The sequence below is a fragment of the Artemia sp. Qi Xiang Cuo genome, chromosome 20 (genome assembly GCF_049724085.1).
Source record: "Artemia sp. Qi Xiang Cuo chromosome 20, ASM4972408v1, whole genome shotgun sequence".
In the NCBI taxonomy this organism is placed as follows: Eukaryota; Metazoa; Arthropoda; class Branchiopoda; order Anostraca; family Artemiidae; genus Artemia; species Artemia sp. Qi Xiang Cuo.
In genome coordinates, this window is record NC_142813.1 from 50,682,527 (window position 1) to 50,704,046 (window position 21,520).

General features: G+C 37.5%; 1 protein-coding gene across 4 annotated transcripts in view; it reads right to left on the bottom strand.

Moving 5' to 3' along the window:
* Positions 1–2,088: 2,088 nt before the first annotated feature.
* Positions 2,089–21,520, bottom strand: part of LOC148940327 (cullin-2-like) — a 67,726-nt gene continuing 48,294 nt past the window's right edge. For all 4 annotated transcript variants that reach the window (XM_089106002.1, XM_089106003.1, XM_089106001.1 and 1 more), the window contains 2 exons: positions 16,111–16,335; positions 2,089–4,006 (listed from right to left, as the gene is read on the bottom strand). In XM_089106002.1, coding sequence (XP_088962128.1) covers positions 3,875–4,006; positions 16,111–16,335 — 357 coding nt within the window. In that variant the 3' untranslated portion in view covers positions 2,089–3,874. The remainder of the gene's footprint in view (positions 4,007–16,110; positions 16,336–21,520) is intronic.

A 21,520-nucleotide genomic window follows, 5' to 3' on the forward strand; every position in this document is an offset into this window, starting at 1 on the left:
TTTCTCCATTCATTGATGACAGTCGCAAGTTACTATAGTTAGTAGAGTCTACAATTAAACCAGTCTATAGTTATTTGGCGATTTAGTAAAAAGTCTTGTATAAACCAGTGTAAGTCACGAAACAGAATATACACACTGCGTTGAATAGAATTCTAATGACCAGATCCCCCCCCCCAAAAAAAAAACTTGAAAAACAACACAAGACAAGCAATCAGCTGAATTTTATTTTAGTCTAAAAATTTAAACCAAATTGAAATTTCTTTGGATCTAATCTTAAATTTTTTGAAAGCATATTTACTGTTTTTTAGTGTTAAGTTACCCCCCCCCCCCAAAAATTTCAAAATTACAACAAAACATGAAATACAGCGCAAAACAAGCTATCAGCTGAATTTAATTTTAGGCCATTAAACTTTAAATTTAAAGAAAGTTTCTTTGGATCCAGTCTTAAGATGTCTGAAAGTATATTAACTATTTTTTAGTGTTAAGTTTAAGTTTTTTTAAAACTCAGTATTGGATTATAAAATGATCTTGGCTTCATGAGATAAATTATGAGGTAGTTCCTCACGGAATAAGCTTTCCACCCTACAAAGGTCAGTACGTTATATAGATCCTAAAACAAAAAGACTCCAAACCTCCAGAAACAGAGCTTGAACTTTAAAACTTGAACATTGTTTATTTTATCAAAGAATCACATCACAGTTCGCTATTTAACACTCAGCGATACCAATTAATTAGAAAAAAACATAAGACTTGCAGCTTAAAAAATCAAATAAATTCAGTAAACACTAATTTTGAAACAAATATGGCCCCAAGGTTCCAGGAATGCTATTCTGAGGAGCAGGTATAGGCAGAGGTGTAGGTAGGTTTTTCAGTGCCCGGGACGATTTCAGTCAGAGGCGTAGTCCCCCGGCCTATCTTTCATGAAATATGTCCGCCGTTTTTCAGAAATACGAATTGATGAAAAAAAAAAGAAAACGTAACACTTACAGCTTTAAAAATCAAGTAAATTTGTTAAACTCCAATTTTGACACAAATATGGCCCCATGTTTCCAGGAATGCCATTCAGAGAGAGAAAAAAGGGGGAGGGGGTATAGACAGAGGCGTAGATAGGTTTTTAGTGCCAAGGGACGATATCAGTCAGGGACGTAATCGCCCCGGTTTATCGTTCGTAAAATAAACCTAAAAACACCCCAACAGGTGTTGCATTTGGGAACTGTGCTCCCTAGCCCCATCCCCCCACAACTAGCTATGCCAGTGTCAAACCATGCCTGTCATGGCTAAAAACTCGTATACAACGACTAGAAAACAACTGATTGTCATTAGATGGCATAAAATTAAGGATTTTTGGAGCACTAATTCTCCAGGTAAATTATCAGCTCTATTAACACTCTCCCCTTCTTTGAAAGAACAAAAACAACTTCTATTTAGAATTGATGAAAAACAATTACACTGAAGCTATCAGGCTCCAATTTTGCTTTAAAAGTTTATATTAAGGTTAACGATAACTTTTAAAGAAAGCAGAATCTAAGTAAAAAATATTCCAAACTAGTAAAAATGCTCCTGCATCCACTTTAAATGCTACAATATGGTGTGAATAATCACCTGGGCTACTTCAATATCCAAGTTCAGTTTATTGAATGAAATTTCCACTAAATTCACGGTCTAATTCGCCGAAAAAAAAAAATCTATTTTGTAGCAATAATTAAGATAATCAAGAAAATATACTCAAAAAATAATTATTAATAATATCAAATCTTAAGAATTAATTCTTGAGCATTCTTACTCTAACTTTTCATTAATTCTTAAAAATATCACACAGTTAAAAATAAGGAAACCAAAAGCTGGCCAAAAAAGGCGAACATTTTTAAAAGTTGTGTTAACAGAAACAGAAGCTGAGTTTTTTTCTCAGTTCTGTGACCTGGGAAGTGTAAATTGTCTCTTGATAAAAAATAGAATAAAATACTGTCTCTCTTAAAAACACGACGTATATCTTGGCACTTGTTCAACTTTAATGAATAGATATGTTACCATAAAAGACAGAAATCTGGTGGTTCTCGACATTCACCGTGAAGGTCCGACATAAGGATATTTTACAAATATTTCGGACGTCCACGAAGCGACAATGTGTTTGTTGACCAGTCAGCTTTATCAGCCTTATGCAAGGTTTGATGGCGACAGGTTAGGTTATAAATCTCAGAAATGGATTAGAATCTCAGAAACGCACAATATTCACCGGTAGTGCATGGTGAATGTCAACAAACACATAGTAGCTTGGTGTAAGTCCAAAATATTTGTTAAATATCCTCCATTTCTGACTTTCACCAGAGGATGATAACATTCATCAGATATCCGTCTTTCATCGTAACAGATACAAACAGGAAAAGTAACTCGACGACTAATAAACATACAGTAGAAATAGATGGCGCTATATACAAACCGCCACACAACTTCTGTCGGCTGTGGTAATGAGCCAAATTAAAAAAAATAAAAAAAAATTAAAAAATAAATCGTTAATTGTGTTAGCTTAAGTGCATGAGCATTTAAGAAAGTTAACTCAACAGTTTAGAATTGAACCGATCAAATTTCTTAAGAAAATACTTCATTGTAAAAATAAGTTTCATCATTTTGGGGTACAACTGATTATTTTTGGGGAATAATATACGTAATCAAAGGTTAATATCTTAAAATTATTTATTCTAAAAAAAAATTGGTTTCTTTTGGGTCTAATTTTTTTTTCAAAAATTCAGAAGGTAACGAATTTTCCTATATCGCTTGATGTTGCAGCTATGTTACTTAACAAAATTGCTTAAATATGTTACTTAAACATAATATATAGCATTATTCCTTTAACAACCATCCCCATTACCCGGAAAACATTATTCTAGTAATCTATCCCCTTCTCCCCTCCCATTTCAGGTCTTCCCAAGTTATACAAATTGGAACAAGAAACAACTAAAATCAAAAAAGTTTAAGACCCGTCAAACACAACTGAAAAAAGGATAAATACATATAAATTCACTGATTGGCAGAATTATAATCCAATACTATAGACGGCTTCATTGAAATGGCATTTCCTGCAAATTCCGGTCAGTTGACAATTCAAGAGGCTAAGCATATCAATAAAGCCACTAATTGCTCTCTTGATTTGACCAGAAACAGCTTTGTAATTTGGTAATTAATCCATTTTTACATCAAATTTATATGGTAAAAAACAATTTGGTAGGCAAATATTCAGTTAAAAAACTTCAATCTTGAAGAGAGGTACTCCAAACATGTTGCCTACAATTGTCTTGGAGCTAAAAACTGTAATTCTTTTATGCTTGCATTTTAAACGATTAAACAGTTTTAATTAAATAATTTTACAAAATTTATTACTTCGGTATGACATAGCCGAAAAATACCTAAACTAAAATAAATTCAATCTGAAGATGAAGTACAAGCACAATGAAAAATATTAGACCTTTTGTGTTAATTAAATTACTTGGAAACTTTTTGAACTGACCTACTTCAGTTCATATGAGAAGAATGTAGGTGCAGAGAGAAAGAAAAAGTTAAATTTTAATAATTCAATTTTCATACCAAAAATTGAAGAATTTACAAAATGGAAAATTCTGAAGACATTAAATTTTATCTAAACTTTAGAAAAGAAAAATATTCATTCTGGGAATACTCTTGAGAATTTTCATCTCCAGAAAACAAAATACAAAAATGTATATCCAAGGTAAAAAAAGAAGAAACAACTGATGCAGGTTAGAAAATTTTGCATTTTGAAATCCGCTTGCAGCAGAAAGAAGATCTTGAAGCATCGACTAAAAGTTAGTTTTCAAAGTTAACACTAAAAAAAAATGCAACAAAAAAACTGCAAATATATAAATCAGACTATGTAATTATATTCGTCAGGATTGCTTTCCGATTTTTCTATCTGATATACCTTGATCAAGTGTTCAAGAGCTCGGTTAATGAGCTTGACATCAGGAGTAAATCGACTTTGAAGTTCTGTCACAACCTGAAACAGAAATAAGACCTCACAGAAGAGCATATAAGGAAAAGAAGAATAACATGACGCCTAAATATTTGTGTGGCAAATTACACAAAAACTGGAGTGTTGGAGATACCTTAAGAGCCTATGAGTGGCCAAATGGCATTTTGGAAGCGGAAATAAAAAAACAAGACGTGCTACACAACAACACATACTTTTTAAACATAACACGCAAGTGGACATCGTTTCTACTCTGAGACACCATCTTACCTCTCCTTTTCGAAACATTTACCACATATCTTCCTACTTCTGACCCAAGGGGAAAGCAGTCCACAAAAAAAGAATATTCCATTCTAATTCGGAATTTCTTATAATTTTATTATCTATAACTTAATTATTTTATATTTAAATTATTCTTGAACTATATGTTTAGCACGCCTTATTTTAACAATTTTTGTAATTATAGCAAATTATTTTTTACTCTTTTTTAAAGAAGGTAGAGAGCTAATACCTCTGGGATCTTCTGGGACCAGCTGAGCTTAGAACTTGTCATGGATCATATTCTAAAGGAGGCCCTAAACGGTAAATCATTTTGATCAAAATCTTCGTCAGTCAATTGACTAAAGCATGATTGACCGTCTAAGAACCTGTTTGATAGTTTAGTCAAGCGTTGACCGTGATTGATAGAAAGCTTGAACTACTCAATCAATTTGATCAAAACCAGTGTGTTAGATTATCTTTGATCGAGATTGAAGGGCTGATTGAAGTTTGATTGAAGCGCACGTCAATCGATTGACAGAAACTTTTGATCAAAATGATTTGCCGTCTGGGGCCTCCTTAAAGGGCCAATACAACAGTAAAGAATGATTCAGCTGCTACTGAACACGTTTCTGGGAGTTCAAACTCACATAATACTGATTACAATTTATTAGCAAAAAGTATTATTCAAAGCATAAACAACGACGAAGACCACACTGCCTTTCCATCATAAACATCAACAACAAGAAGAACAATAAAGAATTCTTTTCCCAAGACAGTGGAATTCTACATTTTGATTGGATATTCCGGCCCTGTGTCCAAGGGTCGTCATCAGGACAACACAAGTAAAAATAAAAAAAGAAGCTTACATTAAATTGCAAAGCTCTGACGCTAAAAATGTTTTTAAAACCTTTTTAAAACAGCCCTAGCATCATTTCTTCAACGAAGTTAAACCAGGACTCAAGTTTGAGTCCTGTATCCATATCTCATCTAGAGTCAACTAACTGGCCTTAAAACATATGCTAAATAGTTTATAAAAACAAGGCAGGAACCAGTTTTTTTTTTCCAAAGAGTAAAGACAAGGTCCCAATCAAAAGGATTTCACGTGGCTCAAAGGCATGCTGAGCTCCAGATACCGTTTTTGAAGTGGCAACAGAGAAGATCTGACTGATATGGAAGATGACTGCATCTCTATTTCCTAGGTTCGAGATTCGTACGAGGAGATAAATTTTAAAATGTCTTATACACAGTACTAAATATCTTATAAGTTGTACAACTGAAAAATCATAGGACATTAAAGAAAATATTTGCTTTACGGTTTTGGCCCTGTAAAAGCTAGAGCAACGTCCTTTTACTATTTGTCCTTACACATAATCTTGGGATTACTCGTAACCCCAAATGTACATTAGAATAAGCGGTACTTGTCAATTAAATGAAAAAAACTCGAAAAATTACGCTTAGGTTAAATCTGGGAAAAACGGGTTTCATAACGACAAAGACAAGTGACAAATGAAAGAATAGATGGGAAATATATAATTTGGGCTATATATTTGCACGATCGGGGGGGGGGGGGAGTAAAATATAGCGGGTCTGAATGAAAAATGTGTTAGCTACAATTATTCTACATGTTATGAAGTAGAAATTGTTTTCTAACTTCACACTGTTTAAATATTTTACCCCGACACCCTCTAATGTCCAAATATATAGCCGTAAATTCTATATTCCCCATCTATTTTGTCACTTTTCTCTGTGGCAGTGACATCAGTTTTCTCAGATCTAGCCTAAGCGTAAGTCTTGAGTGTGTTTGTTTTAATTAACAAGAACTGAATAACATCTGTATATCTATTATTTGGTCAATCATCTGTAACATCTTTTTAAAGAGATTTAGTCATTTTTTACTCAGAAATTAGAGCTGATAAGTTAGCTGCAACACTTCAAAATACATTACGACATTAGAAAAACAAACATTTAGTAAAAAAATAGACTAAAAGTATAAATGAATTAAGTAAAGAAAGCAAATAATATTAAAAAAACGCCAAATAAAAAGAAACAGATGACAAACCTGTGGGTGTCAAAATCCAACCCAAATATTTAAGAACTTTTGATATTTTTTTTTTTGACATTACACAGATCTATGGACATGATTTCATGAATCACCAATGTAAATTATACTTTTAGCTAAATCCTTTTTCATGTCAAGCCTGTGTCTGTGTGTGATTGCGTGAGCAAGTGCCGAGATGCCTGAACTTGGATTGCAGTGAACTTTTATTTTATTCATTTTCGTTAGTTGCGATTTGTCTGTTTAAGAATAAAGAAGGGAATTTTCGTATTTGGATAGTTATTGGAATTGGAAGAAATAAGTCGGCAGCAAATTGGTGTCAGAGGTGGGATACTGAGACCTGTTTCATTTGTGACGAGGTAAATTTTTATTCAAGATTGAACTTCACCGTGTGGAAAAGTCAAGGAAATGAAAAAATCAGTTATTTTGTTTACGGTGTTATTTTTAACACATTAAAGTGAATTTTATTGAAATTGATTTTTTTAAAAGAATAGTTACGTAAAAGATAGTAAATGAAACTGGACTTTTAGATAAAGATACCTTGTCAGTGGTTTCATTAATATTGCCATATGACGAATTTTTGATATTGTTCAGAAGAAATTCCAATAGATAGTAAATTTAAGCAGCAAACGCAAGTCAGTTGTGAAAGAATATTCCGTCTGTTTTAAAGCAGTTTATCGATGATGCAGCGTTAAAGAGGAATTTATGTGGACCGGGTGGACTTAGTGTCTTTATCCTGTGTCCTATACTGAAGTGGGTAAGCGCTAGTCTTATCAGAGCGGCCGAAGTTTCAAGTCCCGGCTCTACAGAATACCATTCAGTGTATTGAGGGCTCCGGTTAACGTCAAATTTTTGAGTTATTTTATATTACTCTCGCCTTGATTCTATAGGAAACTTTTGCAGTAATTTTATATTACTCTCGCATTGGTTGACAGCTGGATGCCAAGGCGACAGGAGCTTGCAAGTCACAACAACACTTACCAAACACCCCATGAGTCACTGGAAACCCAAAGTTGTCGACGGAGCCACCAAATCAGTGCTCAAGAGGCTTCAAAAAGCTACTATAAACTAACTGTTGAGCCCGAGACTAGTACGCCTCCCAGTACTTCCCTTCTTTCCAATCTTAGTGGCTACGACGCCAGGTGGGAGACATCTGCCTTGGTAGAATTGGAGTTGAAGGCAAGCATACATCTACCACTAGAAGCCAATACAGGAAGTTCAGAGGAAGAAGGAGAAAAGGGGTCGACCCGATTCCAGGATAATTCAAGCAATACTGTCGTTGGCATAGATCAACGCGTCACTACTGACCAAGAGGCAATTGTAGCCCTGCTACAACAGATCGTCAGGTTGAGCATTGAAGCGATGAATGACCATTTTGATACTTTTGCCCCACGCACTTTAGTCCCACTGTTCATGCAGGCCAAGTCGCAATTCAGAATACAACCATAACAGCAGGGATGTCGCCTATTTCAATTGCAAAGTTCAGCAATGATGGGGACATTGGTACATACCTCAACACCTTCGAATGTGCAGCTAGCCAAAACCAATGGGACAAATCGATGAAGGCAGTGAGGTAGCGTGGTTTGCTGACAGGAAAAGCCGCCGAAGCTCCTTAGATGCTCCCACCAAAACAAATTAGCTACTATGATATCAAACGGGCAGTTCTTCGTAGTTTTGGGATTACATCAGATAGAGGCAGAAAGAGTCTTTCATCGATTATGCGAGGAGACTGGAACGACTATCAATCAAATAGTTTGAATGTCAGAATTACAAAACAGAAACAGATCCTGAAATCCTCAGACAAAAAATAGATAATATTCTTTGACTGATTGTGGTTGAACAATTTATAGGTTCTATAAAAAATTACCAACTACGCATACGTCTCAAAGAACTCGACCAGCCGCCTTTGGAAGAAGTATGCAGACTAGCAGATGAGTTCTCTTTCTCCAGAAGAGACAAAAAACTAGATTCGAAGAATTTGCCACGGAAAGAAAACAGATCTCGAGAAACTCAAAATCACAAAGAGAAGTCTAAGACAGAGAAGAAAGATGCACAGATTACAACCGCTTGTATCTCTCCGTTACAGCAAAAATTTTCAAAACTGGTATAACTATGGGAAGAACGGACATAGGGCAAAGGACTGCCGACAGCCAAAGAGATGAACTCTTCAAACTCGAAGTCCTAGCCCGTTTAAAGACGCAAGGTAACGTTTCTATTTCGAAGGCAAAACTGAAGAGCAACCAGCAACTTTCTTGGTCGACAGTGGTGCCGCCCTGTGCATCATGCATAAGAAGTACATATCGGACGATAGTTTCCCACCAAAAAAGACAGAAGTTTACTGCGCTCATGCGGACTGCAAATCGTATCCTGTTAAAGACGTTCAAATCTAGGTAGGAAGAAAATGGAAAAGATTCAGTGACTGCGTACCCGTTGATGTCTCAAGCGAAAAACTTGTTAACTTATATCAAGCAAGCGCCGTTACGTGAAAGCTACGAGATCCTTGATAGTGTGCTGTATAGGAAGAAGACTTCGTCAGTGGATGAGGAGGCACTGAAACTTGTTGTGCCACAGTTTTGCAGATCGTTCATCATGAAGTTGGCCCACAACTCGCCGTTAAGTGGACATACTGGTAACAAGTGGACTTGAGATCGGATTTTGCATCGTTTCTTCTGGCCAGGAGTAAGACGAGATGTTTGAAAATAGCAAAATAAAATGTGTAAGCCCTGTCAGCTCTCCACTAGGCTGAAAACAACGGAGAGGGTACCCTTGATTTCCTTACCCATAGTGGAAGAGCCCTTCTACAGCGTGGCTACGGACATTGTTGGGCCGTTAACATGCTCACGGAATGGTCATCGGCTTCTTCTGGTAGTTTCGGATTATGCCACTAGATATCTGGAAGCCTTACTTCTACGGACGACAGATGCAAGAAAGATTGCGGAGGTCCTCAAAAATTCATGAGCCGAGTTGGAGTCACTTTTGAGATACAGCCTCCAATCATCCTGCAAAAGAGCTGAGGCGTAGATGTCCTCCCACTCTGGGATTAAGGATGCATGAAGCGCTCTCCTGTCCCGCTCATATGACCTGTGAAGCTTGTTTTTGGGCCTTCCTCGTCGACGCGTGTTGTCTGGTTGCCACTTGAGAAGCATATTCGGTAGTCTCGATCGTGGCATACGGATAACATGGCTATGATAGCGCCATCTTCGTTGCCTGACTACATCAGCGACATCAGGCTGGTTTGTGTAGTGGCGAATTTCTAAGTTTGTTATCATATCCTTCCAGTTAATTTGCAGGATACGTCGAGGACAGTTGTTTTCATATGTAGTGAGTCGTTTTTCCTGCTCAGCTGTGAGATTTGAACATTCCATCGCGTACGTCAAGATCGAAAGGACGTTGTTTCTAAAAAGGTGAAGTTTCAACTGGAGTGAGTACTTCGCTGATCTCCAGACTGGTGGGAGTCATTGAAATACCGAGCTTGCCAGGACTATTTGCATTCTCTGCTCTTTTTCGGAATCGCCATTAAACGAGACGGTGCTACCAAAATATCGGAAGTAGGTGACTTGCTCTATGCTTTCAGTCCACAACTAGATATTCATCGTTGAGTTAGTGGTTGACATAGCTTTGGTTTAGGGGGGGTTGATATGTAACCCAAAATGCTCGGCTATTTCAACTAACTTCCATAAAGTCTTGAAGTTCACTTTTGTCTTTCTCCATCAATTCAAAATCGTCTGCAAAGTCGAGATCTTGGACTAGTCTGCCTGCAATTTTTATCGCGTATTCATCAATTTGTGTTAATATGTAGTCCACTATGAGAATAAACAGGAATGGAAACAATACGCATCCTTGTCTTACACCTGTCATCACTTTGAAGTATCTTGTATTTTCTTCGGAGGATCTCACGCAGCATTCCGTGTCTTCGTACATTGCTATGATAAGGCAAACCAACTTTTCAGGAATGCCGTTGAAGATCAGGATCCTCCATAGTATTGGGCGGTCTATTGAGTCGGACGCTTTTTCAAAGTCAACGAACAATAGCTATAGACGTTGTCTCCACTCGTTTGATTCTTCAAGCATGGTGCACAGTGTGAATATCAGATCGGCACCAGATCTTTTTGGTCAGAAACTATGTTGCTCCTCGCGTTAGTGCGGGTCTAAGGCAGCTTGAAGTTATGTCAGGATGATTATGCAGAAGAGTTTTCCGGGTATCGAGAGGAGGTTGATGCCCCTGTAATTACCACAGACTGTCACGTCTCCTTTTTTGAACAATTTAATAATGATTCCTGCTCTCCAGTCTTTGGGGACTTTTTCTTTTTGCCAGAGGAGGGAAAAGAAGCCTAGCCACACCGAAAGGGACCTGCGGATCGATAACTTGAACATCTCTCCAGATATACGGTCACTACTCGGTGATTTTCCATTCTTCAGCTTATTCGAGGCTGAAAGGATCTCATCCGCCGTTGGCTCGTCTTCATTAATAAGGAGATCCCAAATGGGCTCTCCAGAATATCTGGTGGAATAGAAGGGGACGGGCGGTTGAGAAGGCTTTCGAAGTAATCCGCCCATCTATTTTTCCGGTCATCTGGATCGGTTAGCAGTCTTCCGTTTTCCTCTTTTACTGGTCCATCTTGTACGTTGGTCTTCCCAGCGATTTCTTTAGTTAGGCGGTACAAAGCTCTCGTGTCACCACGTCGGGCTACTTCTTCTGCCATTCTTGCTTTCTCAATGAGGTGCTATCGCTTGTCTGATCTAGCACTTTTCTTTACTTATCTGTCCCTTTCTTTATATGCTATGTCTTTCATGACATCAGCAGAAGGATCATTACTGAGCGTGCTCTGTTTCATTTTCTTGCGGTATTCAATCAAGTCTCATGTCTTCTGGAATATCCACTGTTCCTCTATTGACTTTTTAAAGTCAAGAACTTCTTCAGCAGTTTCAGTGTATTTGTGTTGTATAGTCGTCCAAGCTTTTTCCATGTCTTGTGGTATATCAGCAAGTGCCTCGAATCTGTTCGAGAGATTAAAGTTGAATTGTCTCCTAACATCCTTGTCTCTGAGCTTCTCTACGTCGAAATTTCTTGGTAATTTTGTTGGTTGTCGAGATGTGTTGGAGCTGAGTTTCAACATGAGTGTTGCTACAAGAAGTTTATGGTCCGACCCGACGTCCGCACTTCTGCAGCTCCTCAAGTCTTTCAGACTAGTTCTCCACTGCCATCGGATCAGAAAATGGTCAATCTGATTTTTGACAGTTTTGTCTGGGGATGTCCATGTATACTTATGAATATTTTCGTGCTCAAATAATGTACCTCCTATCAATAGGTCGTTCGACATGGCAAAGCTGACTAGCCTTGCACCATTTTCGTTGATAGTTCCAGGCCCGTGATGTCCCAACACCTCGGGGCAATAAGATATGTCCTGACCAACTTTCGCATTTAGGTCACCTGCCAGGCAAGCGACGTCATGGAGAGAGATGGAGTCTAGGACGGACTGGAGGGTTTCATAAAATCGTCTTTTGAGGCTTCATCGGCATCATTTGTTGGTGCATAGCAGATGACTAGTGACAGCTTTGTATGTTTAGATGCAAATCGTGTATACAGGATTCTCTCGTTAATCGGCTTCACGAGCAGAGAGATTTTGCTGCATTTGGGTTCAATATAGCTGCGACTCCAGCTGCAAGCCTGTCCACTTTTCTGCTGTACAGAACTGTATAAGTCGTGTTGCTGTTTACTGCTTTGAGCTTCTTTTCTCCGCAACCCTTCCATCGTGCTTCGTTCACTGGGAAGATGTCAAGCCAAAAGTTTTCACACTCTTGTAGAACTTGTTCAGTTTTTGAAAGAACCGACAAGGTCCTTACGTTCCAAAATCCGATTCGTACTGGTTTATTCGCGTTCAGAAACCTGGTCGAGGAGCATGCATGGGTCGTCATCATATTGGGATGTCATCCAAGGCTTGTCATTGACGCTTCTTTAGCATATCCTTTTTCAACAGGAGTGACTTGCTAGGCCACTGACCAATCGGTTTCTTCGGCTCGGCTAGGGGCAGGGACGCCAGTTCCTGATCGGGGGATGGGGGGCTGGAGCCCCCCGGTTAAGAAATATGTTAAGGATAATCCGAAAGAAAGGGACCGGTACACCCCTTACATTTTGTTCGCGTATCGCGAAACAGTTAACTCTTCACTGGGTTTCAGCCCCTTCAAACTCCTGTGTGGTAGGTGACCAAGAGGACCGCTGGATATCCTCAAAGAGCAGTAGGAGACAGCACCAACGACTCTAATACATAATCGACCAACTGCTGAACTGTTGCTTGTACGCTCTCGCATTGAAAAACTGATGAAGGAAGCCAAAACAAAGTGGACAAAAGCAGCGAGCCAACAAAAGAAGCTATACGACCGTCGTAAAAAGCCTCGTAAACTTCAGGTGGGAGATGAAGTTTTAGGCCTTTTCTGCCAACAGATGACCTGGAAATGCGGTGGCAAGGCTCCTTTGAAATCTTGCGGAAAATTAGCAGAGTCCATTACAAAGTTGAGATGCCAGAAGCGAGGAAGAAATACAGAGTACTTCACATCAACCTTCTGCGACAATTCGAGAGGAGACTGCCAGAAATTTCGATGATAGCCGTTGACAGCAATCTGAACGTATGTGAAAGTATGAACTACGGAGACAACGAAGTTTGTTTTGGTCTGTGTTATTCAGTAACTCACCTGGGCGAAAAGAAAAAAGAAAGAGCTGTTATGTCTATTCCAGGATTTCCGAGAAACTTTCTCAGGGACGCCGGGAAGAACAAGGATTCTGAAACGTCAGATTAATACAGGTGAGTGACGACCTCTGAGGCAGAGGCATCCCGCCAAACCGACAGGTCGCCATTGAGCAGGAAGTAAACCACATGCTCGACTTGGGCATCATCGAACCATCTTCTAGCCCATGATGCTCTTCAGTCGTCATAGCATAAAATCGGATGGTTCGCTACGTTTTGTCTTGATTTTCGTGGGCTTAACAATATATCTCGTTTTGATGCGTATTCTTTACCATGTAGAGAAGAACTCCAGGAGACCGTTGGCAGCAAGAAAACATTTAGTGTCTTAGACTTGGTTAGAAGATACTGGCATATCGCACTGGAGAAAGGAAGCTGGGAAAATACGGCATTCCAGACGTCTTCCAGGCCCGATGAGTTTCTGGTCTTGCCATTCGGCTTCCATGGTGCCCCTCCGACCTTTCAGTGTATTATGGATAAAGTTTCAGAGCCCTGTAAGGTATTCATGTTTTGTGAGGAAGAATTGGCAACAGTACTAAAAGGATTAAAAAATAATAAGGTGGCTCCAGGTGCTGATAGGGTGGTAAATGAGTTTCTTAAATATGGTGGCTCTGAGGTTAGACATAAGTTACTGAAGATTATGAATATAATTTTTGAAAAAGGGGAAGTACCTAACATTTTAGGAAAACCTAAATTAAGCCACTTTATCAGAAAGGTGATAAAAGTGAGTGTGGTAATTATCGAGGGATTAGTCTGGTTTCTGTAGGTAGTAAATTACTTAGTAATATGATGCCTTTTAGACTCACAGATGACGTAGACGAAGTTTTAAGAAAAGAGCAGTGCTGTTTTAGAAAAGATAGATGATGTTTCGCCCAAATTTTACTCTTAGGCTAATAATTTTGAAGGGCTTGAGTTGTCTAACGCTTTTGGTCCTCAGTTTTATAGATTATGAGCAAGTGTTTGATTCTGTTGATAGAAGAGCTTTAGCAAAGGTTTTATCCTTGTATGGTATACCAGACAAATACATTAAATTGATTAGTGTTATGTATGAGAATAACACTGCTGCGGTTAAGGTAGGAAATGAGGCTAGCAGCTGGTTTTGTATTAAATCAGGAGTTAAGCAGGGTTGTGTTCTATCCCCCTTTGTATGGATTATTTTGATGGACTTTGTTTTAAGGAGCGCAGGAAAGGCAATGGGAGACCACGGAATCAAATGGGGAGGAAAAAGTCTCCTGGACTTGAATTATGCTGACGATTTAAGCATCCTAGATGAAAGTATGAGCAAAATGAATGAAGTTTTAGAGGTTTTGCGAGGTTAGGGTGCTAGAATTGGTTTGAAAATTAATGTTAGGAAGACTAAGTCACTAAAGCTAGGAATAAGTGAAGATGAAAAGGTGACGTTGGGTAATGAAAAGATTGATCAGGTGGGCAGCTTCACTTACCTTGGTAGTATTATTTTTAAAGATGGTGAGAGCAGTCAAGATGTTAAATATAGAATAGCCAAGGCTCAGGGTGTTTTTTCACAGTTAAAAAAAAGTCTGGAAGAACAGGAAGATAAGTCTGCAAACCAAGATTAGAATATTAGAAGCTACAGTGATGACAGTGGTCAAACATGGCTCTGAAGCATGGACGCTCCAAAAAGCAGATGAAGATTTGCTAGGTGTTTTCCAGAGAAATTGCTTAAGGATTGTTCTGGGTACCCGGCTGACTGACCGTATTTCAAACAATAGGCTATACGAAAAATGTGGTTTAATACCGCTCTCTAGGGCTATAATGAAAGAAAGGTTGAGGTGGCTAGGGCACGTTGTGCGGATGAAGGATGACAGATTGCCGAAGATTGTTCTTTTCGACCAACCATCTAGGGCTAAACGGAAAGCAGGTCGTCCCCGTCTGGGGTGGGAGGACGTCATAAAGAAAGGTTTAAAGGAAATGGGAACTTCGTGGGCGGGTGTAAAAAGGAAGCCTTTGAATAGATTGGGGTGGAGGAGGAGCGTGCGTAGCTGTGTTGGCCTCAGGCGGCTTGGTGCTGCGGTGAGTTGTTAGTAGTAGTAGTAGTATTTGGATTATATTGTCATCTTTAGTGACTCTTGGGGGGCGCACCTAGTACACTTTAAAAAAACGCTAAAGAGCATACAAGAAGCAGGGTTGAGGATCCACCCTAGAAAGATTAATATGGCTCAGAGCAAGGTTCGTTACCTGGGTCACCGCATTGGAAATGGGGAAATTGCTCCATTGGAAAGCAAGGTCCAGGCCGTTCAAAATTTTCCACTACCTTTGTCAAAGAAGGAAATTCGGTCTTTTATTGGGATGGCAGCATATTATCAACGTTTTATAAAGAATTTTGATTTAATTGCTTTGTCACTCACTTTATTTCTGAAGAAAGGTTCTCCAAACAAGTTGGAAATATACGAGATACAGGTTGGTGCATTTGAGAACCTGAAACGAGCACTCATCGAAGCCCCTGTTTTGGCTACACTAGATTTTAGTAAGGATTTTAAGAAGCATTGAAACACACAAACCTGTTACTATAATTGTCAAAACTAAGTTTAAGCATATCCGGTAGTAACCATTACGTGAGGATAGTCACCCCAGTGACATTTTTAATTTATCAGAAAACTATGTAATATTAAATCTCTTAAATCCCAAGACTCAACTCAGAGAAAAATATATCAAACACTAGAATAAATAAAAAGTACAATAAATATCATTTGAAGAATCTTATTAAAAATGAATTTGATCAAAACTATCAAAAATAAACTTTATGGTGATTAAATGTGTCTTTTCAAGGGGGGTTACTTGAGAAATCATTGTTTTAGGAGATGGTCCCTCCCACTTTGTGTTTAAGTATGCAAAAAACATGTAAAAGTAATAATTTATATTAACGTTAAGAATTTTCTACAGTAAGAGGGAAGCTGTCAGGCTGCAGGATCCATATTTCAGGCTTAAGTCCAAAAATACTTTTTTGAATGAGGAGAAACGGGGGGGGGAGAAGGTAGATTTATCCCTCACATCATCCTTCCACCAGTCATTATAGAAGTGTTTTATAAAGAATTATAGAGCTAACTAAATCTCACCTTTTGTACTAAGACATTAAGCTCCAGGGATTTCTTTTTTTTCATAATTCTGGCTATAGCTGCCACCGCCTGCCAAAACCTAATCTCTTCCAGATTTCTCTCTTCAGTGTTTTCCAGATTTTCCTCTCCTTCGATATCCTTCTTTTGAGAAATAGACACTTTAAATTGATTCCTTTTACTCGCAAACGACAAATTGACGCGAACTACCGTATCATCAGATAAATCCTAAAACATGACAACGTATTTTTCAAACGAGGAAAAATAGAAGTAACTATTTACAGATAATTACTATTTTAACAACCAGGGAAGTATCCTAGATTTCTTTTTGTTCAGGGGGAGGGGGTTACAAAGAATTTTTTCTGGGAGTTTTTACTAGAAAAAAATATAAAAACACATCAAAATTGGTTGATTCATTTTTGTTACATTTTAGGAATCGGAAAAATATTTTGAGGGGATGGGGTCAAACTCCCTAACCCCTCCTCCTGGATATAGCCTTGTTGATAACATGAGCATAAGAATAGAATAGTCATGACTATTCCTGAAAAAAATGGTAGCTCAAAGTGTGAAGATCCCGTAGCCGCATATTTCTGCAAAAATCTTTTACTTTTATGACATATTCCACTAAATTTTCCCGATTGGTTAACAGCAATAGTTCAAAGATATAGTTTTTACATACTTGTGATCTTTTTGAAAAGTATTTGTAATCACTTAAGTCTTTTGAAAGACATACTAATATTAATATTTGTTAATTTTTTTTTTGCGATGGGTAAAATGTAATAAGGACTTCAGATTTCATTCAACGCCAACGGTTACTAAAATCGTACTTACGACTCGGTTAATAAATAAGTAGGAATAAAAAAGAATTATAGAATAAATACTCTTATATAAATAAACCAATACTTGATAATGAAATGCAAATCAAACTGGTGGCGCATAATCAAAGAAACCATAAACTCCTTAAAAAAGAAACAGATATTCTTAGACTGAGTTTTACTAATCTCCATTCAAAGTATATTCAAATATCAGTAAAAGGTAGTTTAAATTTTTTTTTTCTCAATCTTTATTGCACTTTTGAGAACTCACATGCTTCAGATTTAATAAAATGCGTTTCATACAAAAGCGTATGATTAATGAAAATCCACTCTTTTTTCTCTTTTTTAAATCCTCTTTCCTCACAACTTTTAATACGACTCTAAAACTGTCGAAAACTTCCATTAAACCCTGAAGCGCCTCCACTGATAGTCGATTTGTTCAATAAAATCGAATTTCTTAGCAGAAAAGTATCAATTTGACCACCAACTCTTTTCCTGTAATTAATTAAAAAAAAACTTTCCGAAAAATAAGTTTTTCAAAGAAAAGTAAAGGTCATTTTAAACTTGAGCTCAGCAGATACAATACCTTTTGAAATTCAAACTCAAAACGACCAGAAATTACTATTAAAGAATAAATGAAACCCAAAACGAACCGAAATTAAATAAACAATCATAGCAAAAATACAACAAGCAATAATATAAATGAATAAATAGATCTTAAAGCGAGTAATGCTTAGATTGAATATAAAAATCAAGCTTAAGACGGAAAAATATTTTCCTATTGAAACGTCTAAAACCTACTGCGCCACTGGCGCTTTACTGAAAACCAATTTTATGACAAATGTTTTCTTTTGTACTTAATATTGAAAATAAACATTAAAATTATAGTAACATTTTGAACTGATGAGCTTTCAGCAATTAATATCATTATACATCAAATATTTAGTTTCATTTATTAGCTCTTTTTAAAGTTGTTAAAGACAAATATAGTTTCACAACAAACAAGTGATTGGATACTACCTCCTTTCCTAACTGTAAATAAAAACCAAGAGCCTAATGCGTCATTGGCGCTTAACTGAAAACGGATTATATTACAAATATTTTCTTTTCCAGTTCTTACAGCATTGAAAATAAAAATAAAATTACAGTGAAATAAATTCTTAAACTGATGGATCTTTCAATAATTAACATCATTATACATCAAATATTCAATTTGATGTTATTGTTTATACTTTCCAAGACTGTTCAAGACGCATACAGTTTTTCAGTAAAGCGCCAATGACGAAGTAGATTTGTGTTCGTTTCAAGCTTGATTTGCATATTCAATTTAAATTTTACTCGTTTTATGATTTATTTATTAATTTACATTAATATCTATTGTATGTTTGTTTGCATTGATTGTTTATTTAATTTCTGCTCGTTTTAAGTTTCATTTGTACTTCAATAGGAAAATATTTTTTTCGTCTTAAGCTTGATTTTCATATTTAATCTATGCATTGCTTGCTTTAAGATCTATTTATTCATTTATATTATTACTTGTTGTATGTTTTTGCTATGATTGTTTATTTAATTTCTGTTCGTTTTGGGTTTCATTTATTCTTTAATAGGAATTTATGGTACTTTTGAGTTTGAATTTTAAAATATATTTGTATCTGCTCAGCTTAAGTTTAAAATGGCCTTTACTTTTCCTTGAAAAACTTATTTTTCGGAAAGTTTTTTTAATTAATTTTTTTTCGTTTTTGATAGCAAAAATTTTCAAGTTTTTAAAAATTTCTAATTTCAAAATCAATCTTTTTAAAAACAAAAAATCAAATATTCATCAAAGCATCAAAACTGATATCACAGTAACAATAGCAAAGTGAAAAAAATGGATTTGTGGCAACCTTGGAGTTTTTATTATCTAATGCTTGAACTATTTTTAACAAAATTGTTATCTCAAAATTTTCATTGGATGGGTTTGGGGAAGAAGGGCGTGGGGGGACTAGATTAAGCTTCGGTCTCTTTTTACTCTTTAAAAGTGAACTAGAACTTTCTATTTTCAATCAAATGAGCCCTCTCTGAAGCTTATACGAGTATCCCTTCTATAAGAACCATATATATATCCCCAGAGTACAACTTACAACGCCTGTCCCTGGGCCCTGGGGGGGGGGGCTATGTAGACCCTGGAATTTTAATATCTGATGGCTGAACTGTTTTTAAAAAAATAGTCACCTGAAATTTTTATCGGATGGGTTTATCCCTCAGACACACCCAAAGGCGTGGAAGGCGGGAGGGGCTAGTTACCCTCCGATCTTTTTTCACTCTGAGAAAATAAACTAAAACTTTTAATTTCCATTTAAATGAACCCTCTCTGAAGTTTATACGAGCATACCTTCCATAAGAGCCATATATGCCCCCAGAGCAAAACTTACAACGCCTACCCCTGCCCTGGGGGGAGGGGGGTTGTGTCGACAGAGGAGTTTTTCTCATCTGACCTTTGAACTATTTTTAAAGAAATGACCATACGTAAAGAAGTTTTTGTTATATGATCTTTGAACTATTTTTAATAAAAAGGATTCATCAAATTTTTATCGAATGTATTTGGGGAAAAGGGCTTGGGGGGCAGTAGCCCTCTAGTTAATTTTTACTTTTAAAAAGGACAATAGAATATTGGATTTCTAATTGAATAAGGCCCCTTTGAAGTTTATACGACGACCCCTTCTATATGAAGTGAATGGGAAAAAAATAAATGGAGTGTGGGGGAAGGCTAGCTGCCCTCCAATCACTTTTGACTCTTAAAAGTGAATTACAACATTCAATTTCCAATCAAATGAGCCCTCTAGGAATTTTATACGAGCATCCCTTACATTACAACCATATATACCCCCAGGGCATAACTTACAACGCCTAACCCCAGGCCCTGGGGGGCTGTGTTCGACACCGGAGTTTTTTGTTATCAGAACTTTAAACTATTTTTAGCAAAATGTCAATCTCAAAATTTTTATCTGATGCATTTAGGGCGTGGAGGAGGGGGGGGGGTTAGTTGCCCTCCCATCCCTTTTGACTCTTAAAAAGTGAACAAGAACTTTCAATTTCCAATAAAATGACCCCTCTCCGAAATTTATATGAGCATCCCTTCCCTAAGAACTATATATGTCCATTGAGTATTAGTCATAACGGATTCCTCCGGGACCTAGCGGGTTCCGTCGACATAGAATTTTTTTTTTTATCTGACATTTGAACTATTTTTAATGAAATGGCTATTATAAAAATTTTATCAGATGGGCTTGGGGAAAAAGGGTGTGTGGGGGGGACTACTTGCCCTTGGATATCTTTTGACTCTTAAAAATTGAACTAGAAATTTCAATTTCCAATCAAATAAGCCCCCCTTTGAAGTTTATACGAGCATCCCTTTCATAAGAACCATATACGCCCCCAGGACAAGACTTATAACGCCTATCCCCCGGGCTCTGGGAGGAGTTTCTGTTATCTAATTTTTGAACAATTTCCAAAACACTGGCTATCTCAAAATTTGAAGTGGACTGGTTTGGGGAAAACAGAGGGTGGGGGGGGGGCTAGTTTAACTCTCTTGACTCTAAAAGTGAACTAAAACTTTCAATTTCCAATCAAATGGCCCTCTATGAGGTTTATACGAGCATCCCTTTCATTAGAACCATACATTTCCTTAGGGCAAAACTTAGAACACACCCCCCTGTGCCCTGGGGTGTTCTATTGACACCGGATTTTTTCTTATACGACCTTTGAACTATTTTTAACACAATGTCTATCTCCAAATTTTCATCAGATAGGATTTGAAAAAAAGGCGCGCGGGGGAGAGGGGGGGTAGGGGCGGGCTAGCTGCCCTAGGATCTCCTTTTGACTATTAAAAAGTGCGCTCGAACTTTCAATATCAAATCAAATTAGCCCTCTCTGAAGTTTATACGAGCATCCTTTTCATACGAACAATATATGGCCCAGGGCAAAACTTGCAACGCCTGCCCTCGGGCCCTGGGGGGCTGTGTTGACCCCTGGGTTTTCGTCTTTGGTCTTTGAAGTATTTAAAAAAAAAACTATCTCAGAGTTCTTATCGGATGGGTTTGAGGAAAAAAGGCATGAAGGTGGAGGGGCTAGGTGCCCTCCAATCTCTTTTAACTCTTAAAAAGTGTACTAGAACTTTCAATTTCCGCTCAAATGATCCTACTTTGAAGTCAATACGAGCATCCCTTCCATAAGACCCATATATACCCACAGGGCATAACTTACAAAGCCTGCCCCCGGGCCCTGGGAGGTTGTGTCGACATCGGAATTTTTGTTATATGATCTTTGAAGTATTTTTTACAAAAGAGCTATCTTAAAGTTTTTATTGGAAGCATTTGGGAAAAAAGGTTTGGGGGAGGGGAAGTTGGTTACCCTCCAATATCTTTTGAGCCTTAAAAAGTGAACTAGAACTTTCAATTTCCAATCAAATGAGTCCTCTTTGAAGTTTATACAAGCATTCCTTCCATTAGAAGCAGATTTTCCCCCAGGGCATAACTTATAGGGGGGGTAGTTGCCCTCCAATAACTTTCGACTATTAAAAAAGGCACTAGCCCTTTGAATTTCCAATCGAATGAGCTTTT